Below are 24,215 nucleotides of genomic sequence, written 5' to 3'. Positions count from 1 at the left end.
AATATCTGAGCCGGAAGGGCATTCCATCTTCCAATGGACAGACAGGAGCCTGAGGCCTGAGATTCCAGCTCAGCCCCTGTTCAGTTCCCCATTCGGTACCCACCCACTAACCGACGCTGCCTCTCTTGTGGGAAGCGGTCATCCGACATGGTCATACGTGGTGAGGGCTGGCATTGTGCACACTCTCCATCCGCCAGGGCAGGTGGGTGACCAAAGCCCTGGGATGTTGTGAGAAGACCCCAAAGGATGGGCGGGCCCCTCCCTGCTGTTGAGCAGGTTCAAGGTGGGGAAAAAAAAATCTCCATCCCGGTGCATCTGGGTCTCACGTGTCCTTCTTCCTGGCTTGGCAGGACACGGAGAGGTTCCAGTCCTGCAGTCAGGAGCTGCAACAGAAGCTGTTCTCCAAGGAGCAGGAACTGGAGCGGCTCATCCAGAAGCAAAAGCGGGTATGTTCTTGCCCGTGTCCTCAGAGCACCTGCTCTGCACTCCATACTCTCCTCTGGCGCTTGCCCACTTTCCCTACCATTCACTTAAGGACTTTGTTTTCTTAAATCTGAGAAGAACCATTTAGTTGTACAAAAGAGAGCATTTGAAATCACAGTTGATCCCAAGATAAAGCCTTTACTCTCCACTGCCTGGTGTTTAACTTGGAAAAATTGCCAAGAATTCTCCCAAGTATCCTCCGCAGACATCGTGGTATAATTATGCCCAGGAGGCACCAGAATGCCAAAACGTTACTTTGTTTCCTGCATCCTGTATGAGAGATAAGGGGGATGCCGCGGTACAGGGGTCACAGACACTGATATCTGGGGGGAGGCTGCAGACTGTGATGTCTTCCTGCCAGGATGGCCAGGGATGCCTCCAGCTGGAAGAGCAGGTTGACCAGGACTAAGGTCAATTTGTCCATCCCCTGTCTCCCCGTGTGCCCGTACAAGGTGCGTCAGCCTCCTTTGGGACAGTTCCCGTCACCCCGCAGGGTGGATGCAGACACCAGACGCGCTCCTGATGCACCTGAGTCCCCAGAGACAGTCTGGGTGGTGTCCCAGGGTCCATCCACTGTGGCTGGGAGCGCGTGGCTCAGGACCCCAGGGAGATGGGTCACCTAGGCGAACCTCGCGCTTGCAGCCTCCTCTCCAAATCGAGGGGCTCGTAGGAGAGAGAGGCCCGGATACCACTTGGCCTCCTGTTTTGTTTTGTCTGGTGCTGGCAGGCATCCAGCCCTGGACAGACCCAGACACATTGGTTGCATTTGAATAGAAAGGGATATTTTTAGCAGCACATTAAAATACACTTGAAGACACCCCCGTGCTAAGGCTGGAGACGGTTCCACTCCTCTGAGTATCCAACCTGTAGATTTCGGTTTCTCTCCTGCAGCAAGACGCTCTCAAGGCCAGCTGCCTCCCCTCCCCTCCCCTCCCCCCCCCACCTGCATAGTCGTACCTGGCTTCTCCTCCTCTCCCTCCTCCTCACTATTATGCATTAAGTTCTTACCAATTAGATTTTTCCCTCCAATGAATGACCGCCACTCGACTTAATCACTGCATGCTTGCCTGATTACTCAGGGGCCTCTTGAGAATCACACAAAATTCCTTGTTGTTGCTTCCTTCTTCTCTTACTGGCCACGTTCATTAAACTGAATTTATTCTTCCTGCCTCCAGAAGGGTGTATGTGTGCCTTAAGGGGCAGGACAGAGCTGACTGAGCCTTGAGGGCAGTGAGGAGCAGTAGCGTGGGTTCCCGCCCACCACGTGGAGGAAGCAGGCGCGGCTGGGAAAGGCCGGCCTGATGGGGGGGGCGGTGCTTACTCATCGCTCCCCTCTGCACAACGCCCCCGTTCCTTTCCAGCTGGAAGGCCAGTGCACCGCCCTGCACAGCGACAAGCAGGAAACCAAGGCTGAGAACACCAAGCTGAAACTCACCAACCAGGAGCTGGCCGGGGAGTTGGAGCGGACGTCCTGGGAGCTGCAGGATGCCCAGCAGCAGCTGGAAAGCCTCCAGCAAGAGGCCCGAAAACTCCACCAGGAGAAGGAGATGTGAGTGTCACCCTTGTGCCCTCCAGATCCGTCCCCTGCTGTGAGCGTGTCAGCCCCCCCCCACGACCCTCCTCCTTGCTCATAACATGGGGATGGGGCTCCTTGGTCCCTGGGAGCTCTTCTAACCTTCTAGGATTCTGAGACGATGAAGCAGACCAGTTCTGTGCCAAGCACTACCTAGGATTGACAAGAAACGTACAGCCTCATTCTCAGAAAATTTATTATGTGATTAGAAAGACGTTACCCAACCAACAAATAGGAGGCAGTCTGGGGGAAAATCCTGAGTGGAAAGACCAGACATTGACTGTCATGGTTCGGAGACCTGGGAGCACAGGGGGGGCCAGGAACACTGCCGAGGTCAGCATGTAGTTCGACAGGGCGTGTGACAGTGCCTGGACGCTTCACCCCAGCTCTGCCCACTTTTTTCCTTCCTCTTTTTCCTTCCTTTTTCAGCCTTCCTCTGTGTGGGCAGCCCCACATCTTTAGGGACTGGTTTGCTGATAAGCTACTTTAGGTGTCCAGCCATTGGGTTTGGTTTGCTGGATGGAGGTGCCCCTGGGAGCAGTCCAAGGCTGGGTCTGCACCTGAGCCAGAGAAGTCACTGAGGAATCGGTCTCAGGAGTGTTAGGCTTTGAGAACAAGGGCTCTCTGAGGCCCTGGAATCTCACTTGCTTATCTATTCATCCATGTACCAGTGCATTCACTGGCGGATTCACATCAGCAACATTTGTTGAAAGCTATTCAGTGCTTTCAACACTGTCTTGGGCACTCAGCGTACCTCACTTACGTCAAAAATCTGACATTATCTCATTTGACCTTCTTAGCATCCTGATGTGCCAGGTACTGCTGTTATCAACTCTAATTTATGAATGAGGAAACTGAGGTCCAGAGGTGTTAAGTACCTGTCCTGAGATGCTAAGTGCTGGACACACGCTGCTGACTCCCCACAGTGGCAAATGAGTCAGCCGGAAAATCTGTGCCCAGGACTAGGACTGGCCACCCTTCACTCACTCGTTTGTTCAAGGACTCATGTAGTCATTCTGCAAAACCTGGGTGCCTGGTTCTGGGTGAGGTAATGTATAAAGTCTGATTTCAAAAAAAGGGCAGTCTTACCAATGCTTGATGTTTTACATGTGTTAACTCTCTTTGTTCAAAAGCCCTGACTCTGTCTGACCGCTGGCAAATCGTCGGTGCATCAGCCTAAATCAAATTGTTCTGCTGGGGCTTCCCTGGTGGCACAGTGGTTGAGAGTCCACCTGCCGATGCAGGGGACGCGGGTTCGTGCCCCGGTCCGGGAAGATCCCACATGCCGCGGAGCGGCTGGGCCCGTGAGCCATGGCCGCTGAGCCTGCGTGTCCGGAGCCTGTGCTCCACAACGGGAGAGGCCACAACAGTGAGAAGCCCGCGTACCGCAAGAAGAAAAAAAAAAATTGGTCTGCTGTCTGCCTCATGTGTGGTGTCCTGTACTGTTTGGGAATGATCTAGAGTGAGAGGGAGGGGATGTGTTTGGATTTGGAGTTTTACCCTAGGAAGACATCTCAGGTTGAAAAGGATATGTCTTCCCAAGCAGCTGACTTAAAGTAAAATCAGCCCCTCCATTCCAAGGCTTGGATGCCCGGTGGAAGGACAGTATATTTCATTGTCAACAAGCAAAATCGGTTCCTCCCCATTGAGATCAGGTCAGCCAGGTGCTTAACTTTATAAACAGAATTAAGGAGTCAGGCTCTAAAAATTCAATCAAGTCCTGAAAGTGACAAACATCTGAAAGGCACAGGCATGAGAAAGGCAAATGGAAATGAGCACCGGAGCCGGGGTAACGAATCACAGCGTGAGGATTAAAATCTTTCTGAAGCCTTATCTTAATTAAGCAAGGCAGAGACACAGTCTCTGGAGGCTGGGAATTGAAAAAGAGGGAAGGAGGGTTAGGAGGGAGAGAGAAATGAGTCCAGAACCTTCGCGACTTTTTTTCAATAAGAAGCTTGCAGCAGCGTGTGCAGCCGGGGAACTGGCTGGAGCCCAGGAGAGCGTGTCTCGTCCAGAGAGGCCCGGAGAGAAGGGCAGGGAGAGGCTTAGCTCCAGAGAGCAGGATCCCAGACCAGCCGAGCTGACAGGACCTTTGGGCTGGGACCCACCTCTCCATTTCACAGATGAAAAACTGAAGCTCAGAGAGGGGTAGTGAGCAACCCGCAGCCACCCAGCTAGTTAGTGTCAGAAAACAAGGTCACAGCCTCGTCCTCCTGATACCCTGTGCTTCCCTGATGATGTCCAGCTGCCGGATGCTGCTGGGAGGGGGGAGAGTGGGCCTCTAGATCAACAGACCCCATCCTGTATCAGCTGGAGTTCTGAATGGAGAAAATGAATTTTCCTGTTCTCTGAAGATGCCCAAGGAAAGAGAAGTAGATTTTAAAATCAGATAAAGAAGGTGCAATCAAGCAGGGGAGACAATATAAAGATGAAGGTCGGCTGGAAGGCAGCACCTCTATTTTGTTAATTAACTTGTATCTGGGGGAGGGGTGGTTTATGACAAGGCACGAAATGTGGCTGAAAGAGGTTTGCCCCCCACCCCCTGACTCCCAGCCTCCCGTCACCCAGAGGGCACCAGTCCTGGCTCCTCGTGGGTCCTTCCAGAGTGTTCTGTACATGTGCATGCGCACACACACACGCACACCCCCCCACACACACAGACACACACACAGACACACACCCACACACACTCACACAGACACACACACAGAGACACACACAGACACACACATACAGACACACACACATACAAACACATAGACACACGCACACACGCAGGCACAGACACACAGAGACACACAGAGATACACATTAACACACACACTCACAGACACACACACACACACACTTCAGTTACACAACGACAGCACACTGTTCTACATTTGCCTGTGCTTTTCCCTTGATGGACCCTTTGGAGAACGCTCCGTATTTCTTTCTTTCTCGTAAAAACGCAGCCAACAGCCCTTCCCTCCCAGCAGCCATAAACCTCTCACCAGTTAGTACCGCAAAATGGCAAGTTCTGTTCCTTTCACTTCACCTGTTAGCCAGACATAAACTTGTAGAACACCTAGGTTAGAAGGACTTTCAAGGTCATTTTAGTCAAATATCCAAGTGCCTTTTTTTTGGCAGAAATGCTTTTCTATTTGTTAACACAAAAAAATCTATCTGAATATACATATGTGTGCATGTTTAGATAGATGTGTGTCTACTAGACAAACAGACGTAGGTTTGCACCAATACATACCACGTATGTGTGTGTATATGTGTGTGTGCACGGTGCCAAGGTCCCTGGTGCCTTGTAAGCAGGGCCAGAGGAGGCTTGGAGTGAGGTCCTCTTTGTTGTGGAGGAATTGGCCCCTCGGTCAGACACTGTGAGAACCCGTTAGGTTAGGTCTCCGGTGTGAGTGACTGTCCTCAGCGGGGAAAGCCCTCTGATTCCGGCTGCCCCAGGAAGAAGCAGGACCCGGGATGGGGGTGGCGGAGCCTCAAAGCCGGACGCAGGCAACCTGAGCTCCCAGGGCGCCAGGCTGCGAGCAGACAGCTGTGCTCACCAGGCGTCCCAGACGGCGTTTAGGGACCCAGGTTGGATAATAGGGAAGACATTGTTTTCTCTCCAGTGGACATTAAATATAATTGGTAATAAAATGTTGGGAGTTTGCAGCTCTGCAGGAGCCAGAGAAGTTCTGTTACTTAATAAGCATTGTCTGAGGTGAACTTGGAATTTGAGACAGTCTGTTACTGTCGCAAACTGACTTTATAATTCTGCTATAAAGGGGAAAGCCCCACAGATACCTCTCAAGGAATAAGGCGATTGCGAGTCCTGTGGCCCCAGCAAGCTCGTGGTGATGTGGATGGGCTTGCCAGGGGACCGTCCTTACGCAGCTCAGCCTGTGCACAGTCCAGGCAGCCCTGACAGCCCGTGGCAGTGACGCACTTACTAGGCTGTGGCTTGGAAATATGGGACCCTTTGCAGTAAGCGTGGGGGAGATTTAAAATCTCTGAGCTGTGGTGCAGGGCACAGAGGGAAGGATGGAAGCAGAACTGTGCAGTTAAGCAAGGTTTATTTTCCAACATCACCCCATTCTGCTTTACTTTTTTCCTTTCTTCTCTGAGTGGTGCTGGATTCCTCCCTAACCCCCCCTCCCCCCTTCCAGCTCTCTTCCTCCCTCCATCCCTGCCATCTGCCCTCCCCGCCCCTCCTTTAGCCCTCTCTCTTTTTTCTCTTCCCACTGCTATTTGTTGACGGCACCTCCAAGCCAGACACTGTGTCGAGGATACAGATGTACACAAAGCACACAAAGCCCCCTGCCTCGCAGCCTGAGTTGCCCTCCAGCCACCCTGTGTATGTCTCAGCTTCTCTCTCCCCTTCCTCAAAACTCCTATGATTGACACGCTCACACTGTGATGTAAATGACGGATTATGATTGATACATTAAATCTCTGCTTTGTAGCTAGTGATAAGAAATTTTAGTCAAAGAAATGAATGTGCAACAGTGGAAATTCCAGATCTCCGGGAACAGATTGGAGACTGTTGGGGGAAAGTGGGGAAGGAAAGATAGGTCTTCAGTAGCTCCTGCAAACAAAGTAAACCAGCAAGGGGGGGTCGGGGGGAGGGAGAAACACCACCTCTGCCCTCACCCTCCGAGGCTGGGCTGGAGAGGAGTATTGATTCTGATTCCCTGACCTCTGGTGGGGGCGGGGCAGGACCACTGGGAGCCTGAGAAAACAGTGCAGTCATCATCAAGCTGTATCCTTGGGACAGGGAGTCGGGGGTCTAGATTAGGACCCTGACTCGGTCCTGGGTTGCCAGGGAGAGTTATCAAACCTACTTGACTATCTGTGTCTATAAAATAGGGATCGGGCTTCCCTGGTGGCTCAGTGGTTGAGAGTCCGCCTGCCGATGCAGGGGACATGGGTTCGTGTCCTGGTCTGGGAAGATCCCCCATGCTGCAGAGTGGCTGGGCCCGTGAGCCATGGCCACTGAGCCTGCGCGTCCAGAGCCTGTGCTCCGCAGCGGGAGAGGCCACAACAGTGAGAGGCCCGCGTACCAAAAAAAAAACAAAACAAACAAACAAACAAAAAACAACAGGGATCATTTCACCTTCCAAATAGGGTGTCTGAGACGACTTGGTGAGACCTGGCCATAAGCCCTGCACGAGGCCGTGCTCTCCAGTGGAAGGCCAGCCCGGGCACCACCTTCCAGGTCCAACTTCGTCACTGCCTCGTGCCCTGGTAGCACCCCCTCCCCACCATGTCACTCATCACTGGCCTCTTGCATCCCCTGCAGGGAAGTCTACCGCATCACGGAGAGTCTGCAGCGGGAGAAGTCAGGGCTCCTGAAACAGCTGGATTTCCTAAGGTGCGTCTGCATCCCAGAGCCTTGGGTGGGAAGGGGCACCCCCAGAGTCTTCCCTGCCTGCTGAGGGAGCGCCCACATTTCCCTGGTCCCCAACATACTGTTCGACAACTGAGCACCACCTCTCCATATGTTTGGTCCATTGACACAGGTGCCCACCCCCCTCTCCAGCTGGTACCTCTGCAGGCAGGCGCTGCCGCCTCCTGCTTGGTACCTGGCACGGTACTTGCTCAGGTGGGAGGAGAACTGAATTTATGGAGCATCTCGTCCATGCCAGAGGTAGCACCTCCTTCATCTTCCACAAAACCTGGGAAGCAGGGCAACTGTTAATACAGGGGTTTAGCCATCAAGGAAGCTGATATCAGAGAGATGGAGTCATTTACCAGAGTGACCCAGACGCTCGCTGCCAGAGCCGGAACGGAGTCCACAGCTGGCGGATGGTCTTTATTCTGCTGTATTCTGTTCATGTTCGTTGAATGAGTAAATGAATCACCAACAGAGCAGCAGGAAGGGCGTTAGGAGTGTCCTCAGCCTGTTAAGCTACCTGTGAATTCAAAGCTCATGGGTTTGGTTTGGATTATCCCCCCTAAAAAACAACCAAACCCAAACGGGCGTGGGGAAACATGGAATGTTCAGTTTTGCCTCTGAGCTTTCTAAGTCACTATACTTGCTGCCTGTCAAACACCTCCTGGGGATTAGTGATGAAATGTGGGTCCTGATTTTTAAAGTGCAGGTGGGTTTGAATTGGGTACATTTTGAAGGTTTTGAGGTTTTTGTTGTTGTTGTTGTTTTAATTTGAAAGCAAGGTAAAATCACTGCATCTGGCATCTTTGATGCCACCAAATAGAAAAGTTCTTCAAACTGAATGCATTTCAGATTTGTTTCCCTCAAGATGTGATTCCAAAGGCCAGGGAGATGGAAGTGGTTCTTAGGGGCCAAGTTCTAATCCCTGTGAGAGAAGGTCTGGGTTCTCAGGAAGGCTTTAGTGAAGGCAGAGAATAAGACGTACAAGAACGAGTTTGGTTGGGTTTTTTCCCTTTTTTCTATTGTACTTAGAAAACAATACAGGGGCGGATTTAGTGTGAAGGCTCAGGGGAGGATGACAAGGCAGCACCCTGCCAGCACTTGTGGGTCTTTTTCACGGAGACCAGCGTCTGTGCAGAATCCCAGCCTGAACCTTGCTGTGCTGTCGCTGGTCCCCGAGCCAGCTGGGGAGAGCCCGGATGTGGCGGGAGAGCCCACGGCAGACTCTTCCTCCACAATGAGATCTCCGGGTAGAGACAGAGAGCCAGGGGAAACGGGCATCAGGGAGAGAGAGAGAGAGCTGGGAGCAGGTGGGGTGGGAGGACAGCGGGAACTGGGAGGGGGGATCAGGACCACAGCCGGGGTGTGACCCAGTGGCGAGGGGCTGCCGTCCTAAGGGAAATGGGGGCACATGGAAGCAGTTTCAGGGCGCTTGGTAGGAACATGCACTTTGGAGCTGGATCTGGTTCCAGACTCAGCCCTGCCCCTCATCCCCTGTGCAACCTTGAGCAGTTGTCAACCACCTGGACATGCCTGTGTCGCAGGCTTCCTGGGAGAATTGGGTGACTTGTGCGCGGCCGTCGCTACAGGGCGGTGCCATGAAGGACAGAGGACACACGTACAGAGCAGAACATTCCCTTGCCTGTCGGAGCCTCGGCATGGAGATGCTCCAGGAGACAGGAGACGAAGGCGTGGCTGCCCGGGGCTCCCCAGGTCCTCACCCAAGTGCAAGGCTGCTGACGCCACTGCCTGCAGAGGGAGGGTCCTTGTGGCAGGAGGAGCTCCCTTCGCTCAGGGTTTATAAGATACCCTCCCCGCACCCCGCGACTGCCCCCATGAGCTTGTCCTGAGGCCCTGGCTGTGTGCCTGCCTGCCCATCAGATGTGTAACTGGTCCAAAACAACCCCACACATGTTCCTGCTGTTTCCTGCAGGACCAGGGGACCGAGGCCGTTACTCCAGCCCACCTCTGGTCTAACACGCAGGGTGCAGGCAGCACACGTAGCCGAGTGCCTGCACACAGTAGGCGCCAGAGCACGGCCGCATTGCCATGACAAGGGTCAGACCACCGCCGTGCCCTCTCTTCCCCTTCAAAAGTGCTGATGGTTCTGAGGCCACTGGCCGGGAGAGTCAGAGGGTCAGAGAGTCACAAAACCGGAAGGCACCCCGAGGCCACCTGGCCATCCCCTAAACCTCACGCTTTGGTAGATAAAGTTCCCACCGTAACCTCGAGTGCATTCTGCGGTTGCACCGTGTCCCCAGGCCCACTCAGTCCCCTGCTGAAGCCCTAACGCCTCCTCTCCATCCTCGTGGCAGTCAGCACCATCCTGAGACCTTCCCCCTGTGCTCCGCCCCCCACCTGTGCCTTCACTGCCAGCCAAGGCCAGCCCCCAGCTCGTGCTCTGTAACTAGATCCCACCTTCCTCAAGGACTACTCCCGTCTTTCTTCTCTCTCTCCTCTACTGTCAGTTTTTTCTCTTTGGGAGAGGCGGACAAACGTGCTAGAATATTTCTTGTCTAGTATCTCTTGTCTCCACCGGCCCATCCAGCTACTTCCCATTTCTTTCATCACTTTCAACAGAACTTCCAAAGAGTTGTTTCCATTTACACTCGGCCGTCTCCATTTCCCAGCCTCACATTCTCAGCCCTCCACCAGGCTTTTTTCTCCCCCTATTCCACCGAACGTGGAAGCAATGACCTCCATGTTGCTTAAACTATGGGCCAGTTCTCAGGGCCCCATCCTTGTCCCCAGCACATCACTCTTAGCACAGCGTTTCTAGGACTCCTTTTAAAACTTGAGTCAGGTCAGGACACTCCTCGGCCAAAGCCCACCCCCCATGGCTTCATATCTCATTGGGATAAGTTCAGAGTTCTGACAATGGCCCACGGCAGGGGATGGCAGAGCCCCACCTCCCCCATCTTTCCTCTGACCTCACTCTGAGCATCCGCTCCCTCGTTTCCGTTCCCCTGGATGCACACCACGTGTCTCCCAACCCCAAGCCCTGCCCTTGCCATTCCCTCTGCCTGTGACGCTCTCCCCCATCCCTGCTGGGCTCTCCCCTCCGCACCCTTTAAGCCTCTGCTCAGTTGCCACCTCCTCAGCAAGGTGCTCTTTGACCACCCTCCATCTCTGGCCCTCTTTATACCACTTCTTCCCCACTTTACTTTTCTCAATAGCAATGAAATACAAATGCCCTGGGGGCAGGAACTTTTTCTTCCATTCCTTGGTGGAGCCCTGACAGCCAGCCGTGCTCGGCACACAGTGCGGGCTCGGGGAGACACGTGTGGCATGCAGGCACACATGCACTCATGAATGAAAGGTTTGGGGGGGGCACAGCAAGTTCAAGGCAGAGCTGGAACACCTGGTCCGCTCTGTGGAAGGCTCCCTTAGTGATCAGATGAACCAGTGCAGGGTCCTGAAGGGCCCTGGGTGTCACAAGGCCATTCTGTCTATCCCCCTGCCTCTGACCTGACTTATACACAATTACCCTCTGCCCTTAGCCACAATCCCTAAGGAAAGTGGTTCCACGCCCTCCCCGGGCCTTCCATGCCCGGCCTTCCTCTGTACCCATCTGACCGTCAAACCAATGCTATTGGATCTGTTGACTGCAAGCCCCATGTCTGAATAGATTCCCCTTTTCCATCCACAGGGAAAGGAACAAGCATCTTCGGGATGAACGGGACATACGTTTTCAGGTAATTGGCCAGTGCCCCCTCCCCTGGGGGAAGACAAAGACTGGGGCCCAGGGGCAGCCAGACCTGTGCTGGGACTGGCCCAAGAAGATCCTGAGGCTTGGAATCTGGTCACTCCTTTGTGTGGGCAGGACAGTGGCATAAGATTTTTTGAAAATAGTAAAAACTCAGGTTGACCTATAGGGTCATAGTGTGTTAATTTTCCGTGAAGTGACACACTTTCCTCTTGGCACCACGAGACTGGAATACTTGGGATGGTCCCACGTTTCTTGGATGTAGAAATGATGGTTCCATCCACGAGATGGTGCAGTTGAAATGGCACCATCACTTTTAAACCAAAATGCTCAGTTTTTTTCTTCATTAACATTTGGATCGCTTGATGAAAATTTTTCCTTTTTACACTGTCGTAGAAAGAATTAAAAATGTATATTTACATAGTTGATTTTATGTCGAATTTTTTTACCCCGTGGGGACCGATGCTTCTCTGAACCTGAGTGCCACACTTACATACTTTCCCAAATAGCACAAAAATCCTGTATTTATTTAAAGAATTTCACTTCCGGCTGCGTTAAACAGAATCTAGGATTTCTCATTCCCCTAACATCCTCCCCTTTAGACAGTAGCTGTGGAAGCTCTGAAGGGAGGAAAAAGGTGGGCAGGATGGATTGATGTGACATTCTGATGATCAGGATTATAATATTTTTATTATATCAAAATTATATATTTATTAAATATACAAATATATTTAATAATATTATTATAATATACATATATTAAATATATATTATATTAAAAATTATATTATTATTATTACTATTCACACCATGAATTTCACGTGTGTCCTCGGGCAAATCATTAGCCTCCTTGGACCATGACCCCAGTTATCACATGAGGAAAGAGAATCTCTATCCTTTTTTCCATATTGTAGGGATTTTTGTGTGTGTGAAAAACTCTGGGAAAGGAAGGTCTTGTGCTGGACCCTCAGCTGTTCAGTGACCTAAATGTGGTCAGTACGCGGCAGCTAGTTTGCCCCGGATTCGGTGCAACCTAGTTTATAAGTGCAAATCCTTTAGGGACCTTGTACGTCACAGTGTCTTTTCTACCGCTGGCTGCCAGCAACATGTCTCTGCCGCCCACCTCTGTGTACTACCAGAGCAAGGCTTAAGCCTACGCATGTTTGTTTGATGGTGGTAATGGTTATAATTGTTAAGAAGTAACACTGAATTGAGTTTAAAACTTCCTAACAAATGTCACCTTAATCCCTTGACCTCGCTTTCCTGCACCTGCCAAACTCGTTCTGCTTTGAGAAGGGAATGGAATTAAGGGAATAAGAACCCTTGCGGGGAATAGAAGAAAGAGGGATAAAATCGTGTTCATGCCGCATCACAATTAAAGATTAATTTAGGATCACAGCCATACCTTCAGGGGCCCTGGGAGCACTGCAACCCCTCCTTCTTTCAGGAAGGATCCCTAGGAACCACGGGGCTGGCTGGTTAATGAGAGGTTCTTCCTGTGATCTAACCCCCCCTTATCTGGAAAACATCTGTCAGGCGAGCCCTGGCGAGGCAGGTGTAAGCCCCCCACTCCACCCGGTCTCTCCATTGCAGATATGTGAGCAGTTTACCTACAGCCAGCCTACTTCCACAAAAGACCTGAAACACCCTGTCCTAGCTTCGTAGCTGTGGACAAGGCACTGGGTTCCTTGATCCTCCTATCTGGGGGTTTGGAAATAAAGAGGGATTGAAACCCCACTGAAGAGTGTGTGTGATTTAAAGATGCACAGAGTTTTTTCTGCCCATAAATATTTTTCCTATGCACCCCACATTTAGCTTGTCCTCTTGCAAATTATCACTACTCCTGAGAAGGGTAACCTGGCAGACCCCAGGCTCGAAACTTTGATTAGCTTATTAGACAGGAGATGGAGGAATTATGGTGAGAGATAACAGCAAAAGGAAAGAGTGGGTGAGGGCTAGCACGAGCCCAGGCCATCGCTTGCTTCCTTTAGAGTTTTATTTCAAGCCTGAACTATGAGGTGGGGAAATTGAGCCCTTTTCTGCTCCAACGTTGGGACAAATCAGTAGGCGTGGATCTGAGGCCATTTTGTGTTTCTACAGAAAGACAAGGCAGCCAAGGCAAACACAGCTGCTTCCAAGGCAAGCCAGAAGCAGCGATCTGGCTCTGTGATCGGCAAATACGTGGATGGCGGAGGGATGCTCAGAAGGTAAGGCATCCCTGCTCCGCTCATTCATTACCTGTTCCTTGGTCTTGCCAGGTTGGGAGCAGGCTCTGAGCCCAAGCTGAGTGCAGATTGGCCCTGGCGGGAAGCCTGGGGTCAGCCACTGTCGCTCCCCTTGAGTCTTGGAGGACGCGTGCCTTCCTGTTCTGACATCTAGGTGCAGGGCAAGCACTTAGGACAGGCCGTTCCTGCCAGGGGGCGCTGAAGAGGGGCTGCAGATCAGGGGAGGGACAGAGGGGGTCGGAGGACGAGGGGTCAGAGAGAGGGAGGGAGTGGGTGCTGGGCTGGGCTCTGCTGTCTGTTGAGCAGAATGGAGGCTCTTGGTTTTCCAGGGACAGGACTGCGTGAGTCTGAAGGGTAATTAGAGTGTAGTACGGAATCTCCAATCGTTGAAGTCCTTTACAGATGAGAATGGGGCCTGTACTTGACAGACTCCTTTCAATAAGTCATATTTAATTAACTCAGGGATAACATGCTTGGTTGTTGTTGGACAGCACACGATTGCATCTAAGTCCCCAGAGGGGTGGCCCGTTGCTCCCCGAAGGAGGCACACCAGCCTCCCGCCCCTACCCCTGCCCTGTCTTCTCTGGGGCACGTGCTTCATCCCATGGATGGCCACAGAGGGGTGGAGGCTGCCAGATCCCCAAGTATCAAACCCGGGACAAAGTGTGTGCCCTTGCTCGTCCAGGAGACCCTGAGGACAGCAAGCACGAAATAGATAAATCTGCCAAGTGGAGGTGACCTGGGCATGTCAGTCCCTGATGGCTCAAGACCTTGACCCTGATCACCGTGAATTCCTCTTCTAAATAGCTGAACCAGGAGACACAACATGGGAGCCAAATTCCCACAGCAGCAGTTCACCTGTTGGTTCCTCGGAACGGAATACTTGCTTCCAACAAGCAGAGACCGATTGCCTACTCTGTACCTGACATTCTCTGAGTCCTGTGAAGTCTCCAAAGATCAATTAGACACGAGTCCTCTCCTTCATATCCATTACTGAGTGCCTGCTGTGTGCAAGACTCAGTGCCGTGTGCTGGGGATACGGAGTGAACAAAATAGCCCCCATCTCTGCTTTCATGGAGCTGCTAACTGAGTGGAGGGAACAGACAATAATTGATGAGTAATCGATAAATTGCAAACCCCGAATTCCCACGCAGACTTTGTCAGAGGTGACTGCTGTCTGCTGCTGGTACATAGCATTTGGTGGCAAAACCGAAAAGGAGCTTAGTCACGCTAAGCTGAAGGTATTCCAGAATGTAATAGTGCTTGAGAGTTTCCCAAGTAAGAAGCTTTTGCCAAGAAACGCTTCATTGAGGGTCATTTCAGTGTCTGTTTCTTTTCTAGTTGCAAGGCCTTTGAAAAGCCATGCTCTGCATCTGTGCGTGTGCATACTTGCTCACAACACGTGCTCACACATGTGCACTCGTGTGTGTGAGCAGAGTGAAAGCAGATGGGAATGCTAATTGTGTGCTGAAGTGGCTAGGCACTTAGTAGGCGCGTCAGAATGTAGAAGAGATTTGTTGGAAAGATGGCAGTCAGTTTCTGGAAAAAGCTGATTTTATAAATAAGTGTAAGAGTCCTGGAATTGCTACAAATCCTTTCTTTTATATCAAGGGATCCAAACTAAGTCAGCACTTTTGTGAGCAAGCATTATACCTTAATTTATCTTTCAGAAATGTCCAGAGTTCAGAACAGTGATACACTCATTTTTTTCTTTTTTTTCCTGTTTTTGGTCCTTAGGGGCCAGAAATGCTAGAAGCTGGGGGGGCGGGAGTTGGGGCAAGTGAAGGGGCTTTCCCTGTTCTGCATATTCTGTGTCCGTCGCCCACTTTCGCCTTGCCACCGCATCCTGCTCTATTTTCTAGTTCTCGAGTGTGTGTGTGTGTGTGTGTGTGTGTGTGTTTCGATTCTGGACTCAAGTTCCTCCCCGTAAAACAGCCCTCAGCTTGACTTGCTCATAAAGGCCTGAGAGGGGGCCGCACCAGGAGGGCCTGTGGGGCCTTTGCTCGCAAACCTTGGGGACACAGCCCGTGCCCTGGACCCACGTCTGGGGCCCGACTGCTCCACACCCCCTGCTGCTTCTCCTTGTTCTGGATGCTCAGGTGCTTCTGGAAGCAAACGTGCACTCAGGCCTCTGAGGCCACTCACTCCTGATCCTAAGGAGAAAGGAAGGAGAAGCGGGTGGAGGGCTTCCTTCCCACCCTGAGCTGGTGGTGGACGCTTGCCGTGCCGGGGTCCCTCCCAGAGCAGTGGTCCCCCTCGCCTGCATCCCCGAGGGCTGCTTCCCTAACAGGTCTGGTTTATGCACTGGCTTACTGGGGAGGTGGGCAGGGCGGAAGGGTGAGGAAACAGGCCTGGAGAGTTGGCGTCTTACCTGGGGACACACAGCTGGTAAGGGCTGGCATGGGACCAGGGCAAAGGCCACCGACTGTTAACCCAGGATGCTTTGTTTCCACATCTGTTATGCTCCTTTCTTCACACCTTTACTTCTCCTTTGTGGCACTTCCCACAATCTGGAACAGTGTAGTGAGTGTGTCATGACTGCTCTAGTCCTGCTAAGCCAAGCACTCCACGAGGACGGGGGCTGTGTGCATCTGTTGCCGACTGTCATTAGCTTAATACCTGGGAGCCAGCATCACCTTCATCACCTTCACCTTCACCACCTTCGCCTTCATCATCACCTTCACCTTCACCTTCATCATCACCTTCACCTTCACCTTCATCATCACCTTCACCTTCACCTTCATCATCACCTTCATCACCTTCACCTTCACCACCTTCGCCTTCATCATCACCTTCACCTTCATCATCACCTTCACCTTCACCACCACCTTCACCTTCATCACCTTCACCATCATCACCTTCACCTTCACCACCTTCACCTTCATCATCACCTTCACCTTCACCTTCATCACCTTCACCTTCATCATCACCTTCACCTTCATCATCACCTTCACCTTCACCATCATCACCTTCACCTTCATCACCTTCACCTTCACCACCTTTGCCTTCATCCCCTTCACCCTCATCATCATCCCCTTCACCTTCATCATCCCCTTCACCTTCATCACCTTTGCCTTCATCCCCTTCACCTTCACCATCATCCCCTTCACCTTCATCATCACCTTCACCTTCACCACCTTCGCCTTCATCACCTTCACCTTCACCACCTTCACCTTCATCATCATCCCCTTCACCATCATCACCTTCACTTTCACCACCTTCGCCTTCATCACCTTCACCACCTTTGCCTTCATCATCACCTTCACCTTCATCACCTTCACCTTTACCACCTTCACCTTCATCATCACCTTCACCTTCATCTCACCTTCATCATAAGGACATTGAATGAAAGAGCTAAACGATGCTGGGTCTGGTTTTCCCTTTCTTGGTCCCTCTCTGCCCCCCAAAAGTGTGCTCCTCAGCTATCTGTTTGTCACAGACCCCCAGCTTCCATTCAGATACATTTCACAATATTCTCCCCACTCTTCATTCTTCTCCAAAACAGCCAGTCAGAGGAGGAAGAAGATGTGTTTGGCGTCCCGAGGAGGAGAAGCTCCCTGGGCCTGAGTGGGCCCCCCCTTGCAGAAGAGGGGCCGGGGACCGGGGGTCTGCTCCCCCGGCCGCTCCGCAGAATCATCTCCATTGAAGAGGACCCGCTGCCCCAGCTGCCGGGGGGCGGCTCTGAGCAGCCACTGGGCAAATGCCCGGAAGAAGGGGAGGCCTCCGACCAGGGGCTGGAGGGACAAACCGGGCCATCCCGACCTCTGGGCCTCACGCCTGCGTCTCCCCGAGGGCAGCCCGTCGGAAAAGAAACCCCGTCTGAGGTAAGGGTGCATCCCACACTGGCTTGTAGGTCACCCTGTGCCTTGTCCCTCGAGTGTGAGCCCAAGAGCCCCAAGGCCACTCAGGAAGCCAGACTCAGCAGGCCTGGTGATGCACCAAATTTGTGTCCCTCACATACCACCCTTCTCTGCTCTGCCGAGTGTCATGATGGAGACGCGGGGGTCTGGGGACACTCTCCTAACACCTTCTGTTCTTGGCCCCTATGTGTTTTTTTCTGATTCAGATTCTGCATTTATAGAGTAGGACTGAGCCTCTGATGGGCAATTAGCGTCAGCTATCACATGCTTTAAAAATGGTACCTCTTCTGGTCCGTTCTATAACCGCCCCCGGCAGGCCAGTCCCTGCTGGGGAAGTCTGCGCACCATCGCTTTTCCTTCGGTTCCTAATCAGCTCGCCCCCTCCCGGCAGTGTGACCCTCCATCCCCGCGCCCCCCACCAGCTCTCCCTGCTGCGTTCTCCGGGAGAAGGGGGCCACATGGACTGTCCTCCTCTGGATCACTGATGATGCTCCTCACCTTGTTTGTGACCCAGGCCTTGGAACTGGCCCCTCAGCTCTCCCCCTGCCCGCCGCTGGACCCTCTAGAACAGTTCCCTCACCCTGTGGCGGCCTTCAGAGCTGAGCGGTCCGAGTGAGGCGTTGGCATGCATGCCAGCGAGCCTTCTCCAGCCCCTGCACGGGGACTTCTTGGCCTCGGTTATCATTCTTGGGCCCGGATTAAGATTCATGCCTACAAACCACTCCTCTGAAGGGCCCTGGGCCAAGGGAGGGGGGAGAACTTGGTGGGTGGGACCCTTGGTGGGTGGGGCATCCCTCCTACACCCCCTTCTACATCCCCAAAAGTGCACAGATTACACTTGCTGGCAGTGGGCACAAATGGGGCTTTAAATACCCCACAATAGCCCCCCAAATGTGAAAGAAGTGTTAAGAGGGCCCCGGGAGACGGGGTGAAGGAGGAGGCTGAGTGTGCGTGTCTGCCGTGGCATCTGATCCTTGCAGTTGTTGGATGAGGGGCATCAGAGATCTGTTCTCCCCTTAGGCAGGTGGGGAAGTAGAGTACAGAGCGAAGAGGCCCACCCAGCCCCCAGTGATGGGAGCCCAGCCTTCGCACCCACCGCTCTGCATCCCCACCGGCTGCACCGGGATGCGCTGCTGTTTAGCTGGGACGGAAACTGCAGCAGAGAGGAAATGTGTCTGCTGGAAGTCAGTCACACAGCAGCCTCAACAGAAGGTCCCTTGCAAGGCCGCTGAGCCATCAATTGGTACCAGCTTTCGGGAAAGTAGTTTGATAATAGGAATCAACAACTTTAAAAGTCCACCTCCTTTGAACCAGCCCTCCTACTTCTAGCGACCTTTCCTAAGGAAATAACCAAAATCAGACAAAAACTTAATTCAAGCATGTAAGTACATAAGAGAAAATAATTGAAAAAACAACAATAGGGACATAAATTAGACTATATTAATTTAATAGAACGTTATAGTGCTATTAAAAATCACATTTTGGGAAAACTTCAGTGACTCAGAAATATTTATATATAATTCAATAACATAAGAACAAATAGAAAATTACACATAAATTTATATTATATATAATAATATAAATAAAGTATACATAGTATCTCAAATTTCTCTCAAAAAACATATATTGATTCATCTATATAAAAAAAGAAGCCTGGAAGAAATGCATCCAAATAGGAATAGTGACCATTTCAGGGTTGGGGGGTAAATTATGAATAGTTATTAATTTCCTCTCTGCTAAGTTTCCTAATTTTAGAAATTAGTGTATATTACTTTCATTTTTTAAAGCTTTAAAAAAATAAAAACAGTGGTGGGAAGGAGAATGAGAACAGATCCCCTGACTTGCCAGTGGAGGGAGCCTTTCTCCAGCCCCTCCCACAATTTTGTTGTCTCACTGTCGTTCGCGGGCAGGTGGATTGTCCCCCAGGTTAAGGGCAAGAACTGGAATAGCTTCACTGCTCCTGTGAGGTGGGTCCTTCCCCAAACTGAACCATCACCGGCTTGATCATATCCTGTCTACGGAATAAGTGTCCTGCCAGAGGCGGGGGCCAGGGTGAGGGGAACACAGAGCAAGGTCAGCCACCGCCTCTGCAGCCAAGACCATCTCCTCCCACCGTCCCCGGGCCTGGGGTGGACCCATGGCTGCACTGAGCTTTAGTCTCAAACAAAGGACAAATGGAGCACAAGCCTGGCAGAGAGTGATGCTTGTGCAATGCAGGAATAAAGAAACTGGGGCCAGGCCAGTGTTTCTGAGTGTGGGTTTCTCTCTCTTTTTCTTTTTAAGTTGGGTTTAAATTCCTATAATTGACCTTGAATTCCCTCCTAAGTACAGCATGGAATTGATTTCTCCCCAAAAGGCTGTTAATGGCTTTTCTCTGAAATTCAAGTACTGCTAATGTCTGCTGCTACTCCACTATAGTATTTGCTCAGTGAGAGGTGCTAATTCCCCCCAAATCCACTTCCAAATAGATTCTAAAAAGGCTCCTCATCTGGCCTGGCAGTGCTGGGCTGGGCCTGAAGACAGGATCTGGGGGAGCACGCGGCTTTCTGGACTTAGTGACCATTCGGAGAAAGGGCCCTGTGCTGGCCCTCACTCTGACTCTCACTCACCCAGCATCCTGGAGCAGGTCCACTTGCCGCTGGGCCGTAGCACGCCAGAATAACAGGCAGGCCAGTTCCCAGTCTCTCCCGCTGCCGGGTGGAGAAGGAGAACCTGTGACTGTGTTCTGGAAAGTTCTTCCCGTAGCCTGGCATCTTGGGGTTTCCCAAGCTACTGAGTGGAGACTGTCTTGCCTTACTTCCAGGGCAGGCAGGGACCCTAGATGGAAGGTGAGCTGGGACAGAAAGGCAGCATGCAGGGGGGCGAGCATGTCCTCCATCCGGCCCAGGCTTTCAGTGACGGAGCAGAAACGAGAAGCCCGACCCCAGCCTGGGATGCCTCTGCCCCCGAGTTATAGATAAGCCTTCTATATCTTCTATATCTCCCCTTCCCCTGCAAACACCCACCTTGTCCTCCCCACCCACCCCCTGCAGAGAATCTCTGCTTCCTCCTGAAGCCCCAGCCCAGAGCCCCCCCGCCCCCCGCGCCCCGAGACCCTTGATTCCTGGTCCGTGCTCTGGGCACTCGGAGCATCGTGCCGTGACTGTGTGTACACGTGGCCGCCTTCCCTGCACCACACACCCAGCCCAGCACAGGGCCTGCGGCACAGCACATGGGCAGCAGTGGTGGTGGAATGAAAGCCTCTCTTCCCGCTGCTGAAGCTGGAAGGAGCCTCGGTGCGCTGAGCCCAAAGCTTCCTGCATCCAAGGCCCGAGCAGCCTCCCCGGTGCTGGTTGCGGGTCCCTCCCTGGACACCGCAGGGACAGGTCAGGGTCAGGGGTGGCAGGCGGCCGTCCCAACATTTTACCCTGCTGTCTGTCTTCCACAGGAAGAAGGCTCTGTGTCCACCCCAGACCGGCTCTTCAAGATCGTGTTTGTGGGCAATTCCTCCGTGGGGAAGACGTCCTTCCTGAGCCGGTTCTACGACGGCAAGTTCTCCCCGGGTTCAGCGGCCACCGTGGGTGAGTTCTCGGCCCTGGGCCGGACCCCAGCCCACCTCTGGGAAGGGGCGGCTGTGAGAAGGGTGCCCAGGGAAGGGCTTGGAGCCCCGTAGGAGGGGCTGAGGGCTGGGCTGGTAGGCGAGGCCCCCCTCTGCCTGGTGCTCCACGGGGATGGGACCACGAACAGTTCCTATGTCCAAGATGAGGGGCTCTGAGGTTGGCAAAGATGGACTTCCGGCCCTTTGTCCCCTCTCTGAGCCTGTCTGTCTTCAATCATCCCTTCCCCACTTTGTGTGTGTGTGTGTGTGTGTGCGTGTGTGTGCATGCACACTTGTATAGACGGGCAGGATGGAGGACAGTGCTCTGGGGGCTTCTTTTACCCATCACATTTCCTCATCCTGCATCCCGGGCCTACTGGGTAACAGCTGGAGTCCACTGTAGACGCTCGTTAAGCTCAGCTACTAATAGCTGATCAGGGCTTCATGCACCTCCATTATTATCTCGGGTAATTCTGTATTTAGATAGGAGCCTTTGCCCCATCACCCAGAGGCGCTCCTTGCATTGGAGTATGTGGTAAGACCCAAGGGCATATTGACCTCTTAGTTTCTACCAAGGTGAATCACTCGAGCAAAAAAAAAAAAGAATCCTTTGGGTGCCTTCTATGTGCCATTTAACCACGCTAAGTCAACTATATTAAAAATACATTGATATGATCTGAATATTTACCATGGGTTTTGATATTTATCATTTCCATCTGTCTTCCCAACAACCCTGAAAGGCAAGCATTGCTATCAGCCCAATGGACAGACCAAGACACTGAGGCCCAGAGAGGTCCAGAGGCGGGTCCTCATTCCCACCCGCTGGTTGGTGCTGATACTGGTCCCCACCCAACCCCACATGCACCTCTGCTGTCCCAGCCCACTGTCTCCCCAACAATACTGCGCTGTGCGTGCTCAGAGCCCAATTTCTGCCACAGGAGGCGGGCAGAGGCTGGCACAGGCAGGGGAGGCCGCTAAGGTCCAATGGGGCATCGGAAGTCCCGGACCTTCATCTCAGCTCTGCCACTGACCAGCTGTGTGACCTCGGGAGGAGGTGTTTCCTTTTCGGCTTCAGTCTTTCCTCACCTGAAAAAAATGAGAGATTTGAACCGGGCCAGCCAAGACTGCTTCCAAGCCCAGGGCTCTGTCCAGACCACCTCTGAGCCCTGGAAGTCTCACAAGCTGGCCCTCCAAGACAATCCGAGACAAACTTTCCTGCCCCAGAGCCTGCCTGGGGTGAGTCTGGTCTCTTCCTCCAGGATAACCTGAACGGGCCGTTCCTTCCAACTCTCTTCCTACAGATGGGTCTCTTCCCACGACTGTAGGCACCCTGTTCTTACTGCTGAGCCTTTGCAGTTTCCAAAGCTGGAGCCCCCTCCTGCCCCACCCCCCACCCCATTCTACCCAGAGACTGGGTGCATCCCAAGGTGAAGAATTGGGACTCTGATGGGAAGACGGCCCAGAAGAGCCTGGCCTCGAGAGGCTGGAAGGGATGGCTAGGAGTGACCCCCGTGTGCCAAGTGTGGTGACACAGGAAACAGCGGCTGCAGAGCTGGACTGGCCCTCCCTGGAGCGTTCCATGGGGTGGCCACAGAACCTGAGGTCCCAACTCGGGCATAGGCTGTGGGAGCAGGGGAGGGATGCTGCACCCCCCAGGGGCGGCCCTCCGGCAGTGCACATGGTGCCTCTCCTGTTGGTAAAGTCAGGGAATCGGGGTCTGCTTACACCTCCAACTGGTGCCCCCGAGATGGAAAGCTCTGAAAAAGAGAAAATCAGACTAATTTGCACTCCCCGGGAGGCCAATTATGGAAACACCTACAATTTAGGAAGGGGAAAAATATCAAAGTTTCCAAATCTGGGACGCCCTTGATCGAGCTGTGCAAAACGAGCCAGAGCGGCAGCTGGAATTTGCCTCCCCGGCACACGTGTCAGGGCGCTGATGTCACACCAGCCGCCTGGAAGATGCTCCCTTTAAAGACACAGATGAGCCACCGAGTCCTGGGCTCCCAGGGCTCAAGCAGGCCAACCCCTGTCAAGCACAGCAGCCCTGGACCCTCAGCACAGCACCAACAGGGGCGCGGTGGTGCCTTAAAGCTCTCCTCCATCACCGAAGGGACTTCCTGATCGCCCAGCCCCTCACGAGCACGTGACCTGTCCTCGACCTTCGGCTTGTGCGTGATGTGGCTTCCATGATGCAACAGTCTGTCTTGGGGCGCCCCTGCCTTCCCCACCTTAACACCAGCGGATCCCTTGTAAAGCAGGTGTGTGGGCCCTGCGGATGTCCTGGAGATGTCAGACGATGGTCCTTGCAGAACGTTGGAGCTCATTTTGTCAATGAGAAGACTGGCTGTTAGAGGCTAAGGCTCTAGAACCCAGGACTCTGAGTCCAGAGCTCTTCCCGAGCCCCGCCTTGGTTCATGGCCCTGCTTTCAACCGGGGCCCATGGCCCAAGGTGTTTCTTCCACCCTCTCCTGGGCACCAGTCCGGTTCCATCCCTCTCCTCAGCTCCACAGAGAAATCCCGAGAGCTTCCCCTCCGGGACATCTCGCTGGCACTCCCCGCTCCCAGGCCCTCTTGCCTGGAATGACCTGTCCTGTCCAGAAAGGTGAACGCCACCCTTCCTGGGGTCCATCACCACAGCTCTGACCCACACATCCCACACACAGCACACTCCATGGTGATCAGGCCCCCGAGGTCCAGTCCTCATTCGGAACCACTGAAGTTGCACGTCGGGGGTCCCCTCCACGTGTTTGCCGAATGCTACAGCTGGACATAAAATCATGGACACCCAACTTCCCTCCAGCACCCCCGTCATACCTCAGTTTACAGATGGGGAAAGCGAAGCCCCCCAGATGGGGTGAAGTCACGTCATCAAGGTCACACAGCTGGTCAGAGGCAGGACTGAGGCAGGAACATGAGGTCTGGGCTCCCGGACCGTTGGAACGGGTGCAGGGGGGGTGGTCTCAGGAATCCCTCTGGCCCCTCGTCACTCTGTGCAGCCTCTTCTGCTGGACGCTGACTCCCCGTGTCCTCCCAGACCCCACGCATCCCTTGGGCTTTTTCGTCTGCTTCCCGGCCTGCAGGTCTGAGGCTGTAGGGAGGGGTACCCCGTGGACCAGCGGGGACTCGCCGAGCTCCTTGTCCACCAGCAGAGCGACTACCAGTGAGGCCGAGGGACCCAGCCGTCCCTCCACCACCTGCCTTTCCATCAGAGAGAGGGCTCATCCTCGGGGGCTTCAGATCAGGCCCTGAAGGTGTGATGACTGCGGCTGGCTTTCCCCTAGGTTGTTATCAGGCTGTGGGCAGCCCCCCAGCCTCCCAGAGCACAGATGGGGGAAGCCCTACCGCTTTAGCTAAGAAAACACCCTTGGGTTTGATTTCCATCTATTCTGATGGGAGCATTTAGCCTTG

General features: G+C 53.1%; 1 protein-coding gene across 1 annotated transcript in view; it reads left to right on the top strand.

Moving 5' to 3' along the window:
- Nucleotides 1–24,215, top strand: part of CRACR2A (calcium release activated channel regulator 2A) — a 103,994-nt gene that overhangs the window by 64,247 nt on the left and 15,532 nt on the right. Inside the window, exons 8-14 of the mRNA XM_081250260.1 lie at nucleotides 351–446; nucleotides 1,845–2,032; nucleotides 7,344–7,415; nucleotides 11,086–11,131; nucleotides 13,243–13,349; nucleotides 16,873–17,191; nucleotides 20,655–20,787. Of these exons, the coding sequence (XP_081106386.1) occupies nucleotides 351–446; nucleotides 1,845–2,032; nucleotides 7,344–7,415; nucleotides 11,086–11,131; nucleotides 13,243–13,349; nucleotides 16,873–17,191; nucleotides 20,655–20,787 (961 nt within the window). The remainder of the gene's footprint in view (nucleotides 1–350; nucleotides 447–1,844; nucleotides 2,033–7,343; nucleotides 7,416–11,085; nucleotides 11,132–13,242; nucleotides 13,350–16,872; nucleotides 17,192–20,654; nucleotides 20,788–24,215) is intronic.

The sequence above is a fragment of the Mesoplodon bidens genome, assembly GCF_964165515.1.
Source record: "Mesoplodon bidens genome assembly, chromosome: 11".
Taxonomy (NCBI): Eukaryota; Metazoa; Chordata; class Mammalia; order Artiodactyla; family Ziphiidae; genus Mesoplodon; species Mesoplodon bidens.
This window is presented reverse-complemented; position numbering and strand designations above follow the sequence as displayed.